The sequence below is a fragment of the Vulpes lagopus genome, chromosome 4 (assembly GCF_018345385.1).
Source record: "Vulpes lagopus strain Blue_001 chromosome 4, ASM1834538v1, whole genome shotgun sequence".
Lineage (NCBI taxonomy): Eukaryota > Metazoa > Chordata > Mammalia > Carnivora > Canidae > Vulpes > Vulpes lagopus.
This window is the reverse complement of record NC_054827.1, coordinates 39577249-39587231: the sequence shown is the minus strand read 5'-3', so window position 1 is coordinate 39587231 and position 9983 is coordinate 39577249. Positions and strand designations below refer to the sequence as shown.

General features: G+C 57.0%; 1 protein-coding gene across 1 annotated transcript; it reads left to right on the top strand.

Moving 5' to 3' along the window:
* The first annotated feature begins 2745 nt into the window (after window positions 1–2745).
* Window positions 2746–3155, top strand: LOC121488652 (vesicle-associated membrane protein 5-like). Its single transcript, XM_041750989.1, has one exon. The coding sequence runs from the start codon at window positions 2761–2763 to the stop codon at window positions 3109–3111; it is 351 nt and encodes a 116-aa protein (XP_041606923.1). The 5' UTR covers window positions 2746–2760; the 3' UTR covers window positions 3112–3155.
* The last annotated feature ends 6828 nt before the right edge of the window (window positions 3156–9983 follow it).

Below are 9983 nucleotides of genomic sequence, written 5' to 3'. Positions count from 1 at the left end.
CCAGAGAGGGCATCCAAGGCTGGGGTGCTGTGGGAGGACAGGCACACAGTCCCACCACCTTGGCCCTTTGTGCTTCTCTCCCTGAGTCAAATTGGATGTTTGTTAACTGAAATCATGTTAACATAAACTGGCTCATGGGAGCAATCACTAGGTCTGCAAAAATCTGCAAAAGTCTCACCCAGAACCCAGCGAACTCTGTAAACCTCACAGCCGCAGACGATGTTACAGGGCCAGGGGCGGCAGGGCCCAGACGCTGCCCAGGGACGCCCGTGCTCCTTGCACTGGGAAGGGTGGGGGCGCACGCCCCTGGAAGCCGCCATTCCGTCTGGCACAATCATTCACAGATTATCCCCTTTGGTTGGATTTTGCAGAAGTGGGTCCATGACGAGTGGCTTGAGCTGCTTGGGTCCGATCTGCCCTTTGGTTTCCGAGGCCCCATGTCAGGCACCAGCGGGTGTGGTTTCACCCCCTGCAGTCAAGACACATTGCCACCCAGCGGTTCCTGCGAGGTTCCAGCACAAGTCCCGGCCATCCCTTACCTCTCTCCGCGCAGGAGGCAGCACCCATGCTCCCCAGCCGGGTTCAGTGATTGGGGCCCAGGGGTTAGGGCGGGCGTTGTCGGAGGCCCAGCTCTACGGGGCTGTTGTGAGGAGGACGGCTTCTCCTCAAGTGCCACCTGGGACCTACGGACACGGCTGTCTTGCCCGCAGCTCCTGATGGGGAAGGTGTACACCCCCGAAACTCCCGTGACACTGTGTGTGAATCACGTTGCACTAAAGTAAACTAACTTGAAAAAAGAAGGTAGGTCCCTGCACAGATTTGTGAGCCTCTAGCAGGAGACCCAGGCCGGGTGGACTCAGGACCCAAGACCCAGGTGCACCGGCACCTGCCGCCCTGGCTGGGGAGCACTTGGGGCACCTGCCCAAGCTCCTGCAGGCTCAGGGGCCAGGAGAAGGGGGCTTTCTGCACTTCTCAGAAGGTGCCGTCTGGACTGGCCACAGTCTGTGTGGTGCTGGTCAGCAGGTGGGGGATCCCTTTCAGATCCCCCCCAGGGAAGAGTCTGGTTTGAAGGAGGACGAGAGGCTAATGCGTGACTGACGGGAGATGAAGCCCAGGTCTGTGGCAACAGCAAGGACGCAGTTGGGGTCTGTGCCTCGGACGCTGAACCAATAGCATGGCCAGTGGGGGCTCTGTGCTGCCATCACCCCCGGCTCCCACACCGTCCCTCCCCACAGTTTTGCCCAGTGCTTTCCACTTGGCTTCTGTCCAACCCCTGGGCCACCCTTGCCCCATCCGCCCCCAGAACCTTTGCTTACATCTGCATGTGCGTGTGCGTGTGCAACAGGAGGCGGGGACACCAGCATTTCTGTGGCGTCCCCAGAAACCAGTCTCGGCAGGAACAGCAGTGTGTCCGTCCTCCCCTCTCACCTCCTGGCTCCTTCCTGGGAGCAGGGCCTGCACGCGGGCTCTCTGGGCAGCGCGGAAGGACAGGCCTGCGTGGTGGCCGGCACGGAGCTGGTGGGGGTCAGAGCCACCAGGCAGGGGGAGGAGTGGGGGGGGCTGGAGCCCGGTCAGGGGACAGGGCGAGGGAGAGTTCTGGTCCGTGGTCATGCTCTCCCCACCTGGAGGGATGGCTGCTTCAGCCCCCCTAGCCCCCCCAGGATCCGGGAAGTGAGGGCCAGACAGTAAGATTGGAAGGAAGGAAGGGCTGCCAGCCCCGGGGAGGAGCTAGGACATCTCCACGAGGGCACTCTGGGGGAGCGTGCGGGCTGCAGACACGCTGGTGCTGGTGTGCTGGGTGGCGAGTGTGGGGCGAATGTGGGGCTCCCTTTCTGGAATGTGGGCTCTTGACCCCCTGGGCAACACAGACTCAGTGTTTCCCGATTTATCTTTCGAGCCTCTGCTTTCAGTGTCTCAAATTATTTTCTTTTATACTTGTTTCTATAAACTATGCTTTTTAGAAACTTCTGATTGGAGATTCCATTTTACCTGATGATTCAATTCAGTGACCTTGCAGGCAGTAGTGGACGCCTGGGGTCTTTGTCTACAACCTTAGCTTGTGTGACCTGTTGTGGGCTTTCCTCCCAGGTGGCCAGGGCGTGCTCTCCGGCCTCCAGTCCCTGGACTCCTGTCCTGTTCACAGCTGCCTTGCATCTCCCGCCGCTGCCCCAGCGCCCTGGCTTCCTTCCAACACCATGAGGCCCGTGAGGCCCATGAGGCCCGTGGGGACGGTGAGACCTGTGAGGCTTGTGAGGCTTGTGAGGCTCTTGAGGCCGCGGCCGCGCTCGCCCCTCCCCCATGGTATGGGCCCTGACGTTGTTGTTGGTTATAAATCTGCCCCAGTCATCCTCATACGCACTGCTCTTGACCCTGAAGTCGTCACCTTACCCCACAGACTCAGGCAGGTTCTCTTTCTCCTCACAGGCTTCTTCCTTCCTGCTTATCTCCCCCCAGAAATGTCATCTATTTATTTGCATTCTTTTCTTCCAACTTTTATTTGGAAAAATTGCAAACCCACAGGAACATCTTAACTTCCACCTGGATTTGCTATTGCCATTTTGACGTGTGTCATCTGTCCAGTGTGCACACGCGTGTGCTCCTCTACATGTGTTTTACTGGCTGAGCCATTTGTGAGTGAGATGCAGATATTATGACACTTGTTGGTTTTTTTTTAAAGATTTTATTTAGCCTGGGTATCTGGCACCGCGGCTGCGCAGTGACACAGGAGCCCCGCTGGCTGGCGAGGCGGCGGCTGCAGCTATGGCAGGGAAAGAGTTGGAACGATGCCAGCGGCAGGCGGATGAGGTGACAGAAATCATGCTCAGCAACTTCGACAAGGTCCTGGAGTGCGATGGGAAACTGGCCGAGCTGGAGCTGCATTCAGACCAACTGCTGGACATGAGCTCAGCCTTCAGCAAGACAACCAAACACCTGGCCCAGAAGAAGAGCTGGGAGAATGTCCGTTGCTGGATCTACTTGGGGCTGGTGGTGGGCGTTGGCCTGCTCATCATCCTGATTGTGCTACTGGTCATCTTTCTCCCGTGGAGCAGTGGGGACAGCAGTACTCCACACGCCCAGGACGCCGGCGCTGCCTCAGGGCCTGGGGGCTGACCCAGCTGGGCCTTGAGGATAGGCCGAGGGGCCACACTGGCTGGTTCTGGTCTCCAGAGAACCCTGGCGTTTGCTCCCATCTGAGCCACCCAACTGAGCAATGAAGAGCAACTCTGATGTGTGCACTTTTGCATCTCCTATCACACCACAGACTGGCCCTTGAGGGCAGCCTGCTGCACTAGCTGTGCCAGGCCAGCCCTACCTGGAGCTCAGTAAAGGCTGCTGTTTGGTAAAAAAAAAAAAAAAAAAAGATTTTATTTATTCATGAGAGACACACAGAGAGAGGCAGAGACACAGGCAGAGGGAGAAGCAGGCTCCATGCAGGGAGCCCGATGTGGGACTCGATCCCAGGACCTTGGGATCACGCCCTGAGCCAAAGGCAGACACTCAACCACTGAGTCACCCAGGCATCCCGTGACGCTTGGAAATACTGTGTATCCTGAGAACAAAGGCGAACATCTATACGACCACAATGAAAATATCACATGTAGGAAATTTAAAATGATACTTTTATTTGTGATCCGGCAGTGTTCAAAGTTTTGCTGTTATGTCCGTAATCTCCTTTGTAGGAATTGCTCTAAATAATTTAAGATATTTTATTTATTTTATTTTTTTAAAATTCAAGATATTTTAAATATTTTAAACTATTTATTTTTTTAAAATTTTATTTATTTATAATAGTCACACAGAGAGAGAGAGAGAGAGAGAGAGAGAGGCAGAGACAACATAGGCAGAGGGAGAAGCAGGCTCCATGCACCTGGAGCCTGACGTGGGATTCGATCCCGGGTCTCCAGGATCACCCCCTGGGCCAGAGGCAGGCGCCAAACCGCTGCGCCACCCAGGGATCCCTATTTTAAGCTATTTAAATGTTTAAATCAAAGATCCCATGAACCATGTTACTGCTCGTGTCTCTTCTCCTTCCTTCCTTCCTTCCTTCCTTCCAGAATAGTCCTTCAGACTTCGTTTTGCTGCCTTTAGTGGTGGTGACATTTTGGGGGGTCCAGGTGGTGGATGGCTCACAGCAGGTCTCCGCGTCTTTCATGGGCCTGTGGTGACACCCTGAAGGCCTGGGAGCCCTGGTGCCTCGACTGCCCCTCTCCCTGACCCTGGCCTTAGGACGCTGAGGCTCGGCCCCTACCCTCCCACTCGTGCCCCCACATGGTCGCCTGCCCTTCCCACTGTGCCCACGTGCACTGCTCATTCTCCCCGGAGCAGGCACAACTCTGAGGGATGCCTTCGCTACCATGCAGGAGGGGGAGCCGAGGCAGGTGCCTCATTTCTCTGCTGCCCGGAGGCCCCGATGGCCCTGGGGAGGCCTCCATGAATGGCTTTCTCCTGCGGGCCGGTGTTCATCTGCAGGGCCGCGTAACAGATCCCACAGGCAGGGCCTTAATTGCGGGAAATTCATCCCTCTCGGTGCTGGAGGCGGGGTGGGGGGTGGGGGGGCCGTGGTGCAAGTGTCATGGGGGTGGTTTCTCCTGAGGCCTCTCTCCCCACCCCATGGACGGCCAGTGCTCCCTGCATTCCCACGTGTCCCCACAGGCTCCTCCCTGTGTGTGTGCTCATCCACCCCTCCAGCATTTCCTGAGCAGGCTGTGTACAGGCTGCCCTGCTGGCAGGGGGTCGTGGGGGTTGAGCGATATTGAGCTTGTGACACAGGATGGAATTCTGAGGCCGCCCTGGGCAGAGGCGAGGTAGGGGACTGCTCTCCGTGTGGACCTCGGTGTGGGTTGGGGCGCTGTCCCTCCCGCCCAGCTCCCCTCAGCTTCCCAACCCACTCCCATCCTCGTGGAACCAACTGGTCTCGCTGCATCTGTGCCGACACTCCTGGTCTCTACCCATGCGTCTCATCGTGAGTCGCTTCTCCCCTTTGCAGGTTGAGAGGACACCGGGTGAACATCCCATCAGGACCCATTCTGAGGCTCTGAGGCAGAAGTTCTACTACTTTAATTTCTTAAGTCATTACATTTTTTTTTTAATTAAATAAGGCAAAATTCACCTCTGTGGATGTGATCTGTCATGGATTTGGTTAGCAGACTTTTGTCATCGATGCAGCCAAGGCCAGCTGGTCCAGGCTGGGCAGGTTATTATTATTTTTTTTCAACAACTTTTTTTAAAAAATTTTTAAAATTTATTTATGATAGGCACACAGTGAGAGAGAGAGAGGCAGAGACATAGGCAGAGGGAGAAGCAGGCTCCATGCACTGGGAGCCCGACGTGGGATTCGATCCCGGGTCTCCAGGATCACGCCCTGGGCCAAAGGCAGGCGCCAAACCACTGCGCCACCCAGGGATCCCATGGGCAGGTTATTATAAGTCACTAGGGCTGGCCTGTGAGTTAACGCAGCCCAATGTGCCTTATGCTGAGGGGGCTGGGGACACTGTGCCGAGGGCGGCCACCCCCGCTGGAGGCCTGGCTACTACTGTGCCCTGCTCCGACTGTTTGCCAGCTTCTGGCATGCTGGTGGCCACTCGGAGGCGTCCCTACCAGGAATGTGCCTGCTGGCCGTGTGGACATGGCCACACACGCCTGGAGTGCCACTGTGTGGTTACAGCGTCTGCTGTGGGCTGGCTCACTGCTCGGCAGCGTGCCTCTCTGTCTTTCTAGACTCTATGTCTCCAGTAGATCCACCTGGACACACAGTGTTTAATTTTAATAAAGCTCATCTAACACATGGTTATTAGCATATATTTGCAAAGGGCCCCAGCATGACCTTTCCTCCAACGACTCAGTTCTTGAGGGAAACCGGCAGATTCCCATCTGCTTTTCCACTGTGACAAAGGTCCGTGCCGATCAGGTGACAGGGAAGGATGGGTGGGCTGGGCGGGAGCGAGACCTGGGCGAGCCTGGCACTCCTCCGCCAACAAACACCTGCCCTGCGGCCGGTTCTGCTTCTACTGTTGCTCGGACAAACAGGTGAGACAGGGTGACTAATGAGTGGTGGACATTCCCACTTGACTTCTGCGGCTCCCTGGTGAGGGAGGGATTCCGATGGGCCCTGCTCCGTGTTGGGTGCCCTGGTTGGTGCCCGCTGGGCGCCAGCGTGGGGAGGTGCAGCCTGTGCTCCACTGGGACTTCCAGGATGCACCTGCAGTGCACAGCTGTCTGCCTGCGTGTGCTTCCTGCACCTTCGCCGCCGTGGTGGACACTGCGTTGTGCCTGGCAGGACTCGGCTCCTCCGATGCTTTGTCTGGGAGGCGACCTGCCACCCTGGCCTTCCTCCGCCGCTCTTCCTCTCGCTGGATGCGGGGCCCCATGTGCACTGTGGCGCGTGGGCCGCTCCCGAGAGGCCCGGGCACTGTCCACCCGGGGGGCCATTCCTGCGCACGGCGTGGGGACTCCTGGCGCTGCCATTTCCCCGGTGGCCACAGAAACAGGAGGGAGAGCACAGAAGAGCCTGCCGATGGCCAAGGGGCCCCAGAAGCCCGTGTTCCTGAGCAGTGGAGGCTCCGGGGTAGGCAGCCAGGGGCGCATGCCCAGGGCTTCGGGGTGGAGAGTGCCGCCAGGCTTCCGAGGACGCGGACACAGACGTGTGGCCCGGCGGTGCCGAGCCAGCAGAGAGAATCACAGCAGTGACAGCTGCCCGTCTACGCCTCCTTGGGGACACTAAGCCCGGGCCAAATGAGTGTGGGGCAGACACAGAGAAATGACATCCGCCCCCACCTCCCATGGCTCCCTTGGGCCTCGAGGACGATGGGGTGACCCCATGCCAGTGTCCATTGGGAAAACCTGCTCCTGAGGGGTGGGCATGTGGTGGCCGTGGCTCCAGCAGCTCCCACGCCCAGGGGATGGCAGCAGGGGCAGAAGAAGGGGGGGTATGACCTGGTCTCCCCACCCCTGCTCCCCGGGGGCACCCTGCACCCCCGGCTGCCCCCAAATCTCTCCAGGTGATTTTTGACCTTGGCCACTTACTTTTTAATCAAAATAATTGACATAATTGACAGGGACATAGTTTCACAAAACCATCTTGCTTTACAACGAGGCAGGAAACTTTCCTTTCTCCTGCTATTTACTCTGTATTTGTAAATAACAAGCTTATGTTGCCATTCTTTTTTTTTAAAATTTATTTATGATAGTCACAGAGAGAGAGAGAGAGAGAGGCAGAGACACAGGCAGAGGGAGAAGCAGGTTCCATGCATCAGGAGCCCAACGTGGGATTCGATCCCGGGTCTCCAGGATCGCACCCTGGGCCAAAGGCAGGTACCAAACTGCTGCGCCACCCAGGGATCCCTTATGTTGCCATTCTTGAGTTTCCCTTATTGGCTCCTGTTATGAAGCCTTTGCTCTCACTTCCCTCCCTCTCCCTCCGACCCCCCCCCGCCCCCCGCCCTGGAGCCCACAACCATAGGATTCCTTGAGCTCACAGTATCACACTGTAAATATCACTCAGCGCTCAAGGCGCTTGACACACCAGGATTGTTTCATTCCCTGTATTAAATGTTGTTCTTTCATGGATACAATGAGTGCTCTCTTTTTAAAAAAACTTCATTTTTTGAGGAAGCCCAGGTGGCTCAGCGGTTGAGTGTCTGCCTTAGGCTCAGGGCTATGACCGCGGGGTCCTGGGACGGAGTCCCCCATTGGGCTCCTCGCATGGAGCCTGCTGTTCCCTCTGCCTGTGTCTCTGCCTCTCTCTCTGTGTCTCTCATGAATAAACAAAGAAAATCACCCACAGCACCCATGGCACCCACTGCACCCATGCTAACCACCTTCCGCATCTGTTCTGTTCTCTTCTTATGACTGATCCCTTATAAGAGCCCCCGTGGCGGCTGCAGTGGTTTGGAGCAGTGGAATTGAACGCCTGTGTGGATTCACCCTAGGGCATTGAGTGTCCTGGGTTTAGGGGCTCTGGGTGCGGGTGCTAACAGAAAGGAATCCTTGGGGACCACGGCGGGGTCTGGGGTCCTGCAGGCCAATACTTAGGGGAGCTGGATGGCGGCTTCATTTTGGGGACACTGCCCCAGACCCTGATGTGTGTGTCAGGGTTTCCCGGGAGGGATAACAAGGGGGTGTTACCATGGGGGCATCACATGGAAGGCGTCATGGGGTGCATCACAGTGGGGGTGTCATAGTTGGGACGTCACTGAGGGGCTGTCATGTGGAAGGTGTCACAGTGGATCTGGCATTCCCGGGTGTGGTGCGTCTCCTAAGCAAGAACTGAGATGTACTTGGGGTCACCCGCCCTGCTGTGTGGGTGGGAGTGGGGACAGCTGCTCCAGGGAGCCCCTGGCCATCCATCCTTGGGATGTGTCCTTGTCACACTGAGTCAGATGCAGCGGGGGAGGCACCTTGTAGTGTATAGGTGCACCCTCCCATCACACATACTCCTGGACTATCTTGTTCTGTGGGGTCAATGCGACATTGTCTTATTTATCCAGCGAGGCCAGATTCCGAAGGCAGGTGCTTCTCCCCCTTCTCCTGGTGGACTTCTGGATCCCGTGAATCTGGTGACATTTATTTCTGCACCTGCTGTGGAAATGCTGGGAACGAGCCTGATTCCCCCACCCACCCAAGGTTTCCCAAAGCCTTTGGGGGCAGGCCATTGGCGGGAGTGTGGCTAGCGCCCCACGGCGGAAGCAGATGAGGCCACACAGCCACCCGTGGGGGTGGGCGGGCAGGGATCCTCTCACACTCCCGGGGCAATGACAGTGGCTGGCACTCCACGCGGGCTGGCGGTGGATTCGGGAGGATGCAGCCTCCAGCACGGGCACCCAGAATGTAGCCCCTGAGCCCGACTTGGAGGTGTCCCTCCCATGGTGGGGTGTGGGGGCCCCAAACAGCCTCGCGTTTCCAAGGCAGTCACACGCTGCCACATGGGTGGAAAAATTATAGGAACTTTTTAAGGTGAGAACGTGCCAGTCAACTTTGTAGATATTCAATGGGAAAGGGGGTTAAGGATTATGTCACAGTATATGGATTTGTGTTTTAACAGGAGTGGAGGACCGTTTTCCTGAGGCTCTCAGATCATTGTGCTTCTCAGTGGCCGCCCCAGCGGTGGGAGTGGCTGTGATGCAGGCATCTGGGGGCTGCGGGGCTGTGGGGCCGAGGGGCTGGGGGGCTGCAGTCAGCCTCAGAGCCACTGGGGGCCTCTGACCCTCAAGTGTGTCACAGTGAAGTTGGGGAAGAGTGACAGCAGCAGGGGACAATGGTTTCTGTGGGCCCCACATGGACGCCATGTGTGGGTTAGGGCAGGAAGGACGCATCTCATTAAGGAGCCACATCGAAGCACAATCCCTGAACCGCTGTAATCAGATGTAAAATCTGGTTTCCGTCTGAATTATGTGTGGTGGACACTGGCTGTCCTTGGAAAAGCCTAGAACACACCCTGCTCTCATTTCTTCTCTGATGTGAAGAGTCCACACCCCAAGCGTCCTGGAGGGTCTTCCTTGCAGGGTTAAGCTGGTCGCTGACTTTTGTGCGGGGCGAGGGGGGGGGTGGTCACTGCAAGATTTTTTTTGACAAGCTGCTGTTCCTCTGCAGTACAGTAATAGCCTAATTAATTTTAATATTCGCCTGACTGTGCATCTAAACCAGTTGGAGGATGTGTCACAGGAGGAGGTACAAACAGGAGACATGCCAGCAGCAACGTGAGGGAGGTGGCCTCAGGTGGGGGCAGGGCCTTGGGTGGGGGTTGAAGGGCCTTGGGTGGGGGTTGGGGGGCCTTGAGTGGGGGCCTCGGGTGGGGATTGGGGAACCTCAGGTGGAGGCAGGGGGCCTCAGGTGGGGGACAGGAGCCCCAGGTGGGGGCAGGGGGCTCTGAGTTAACCCCCAGCACCAGAGAGCAGCCTCCAGACACGCTTTCAGCCCATTGAAATTCCAGGCATCTCCTCACACAATTCCCACCTATGTAATTGTCAACTGGACCTTATCATCAT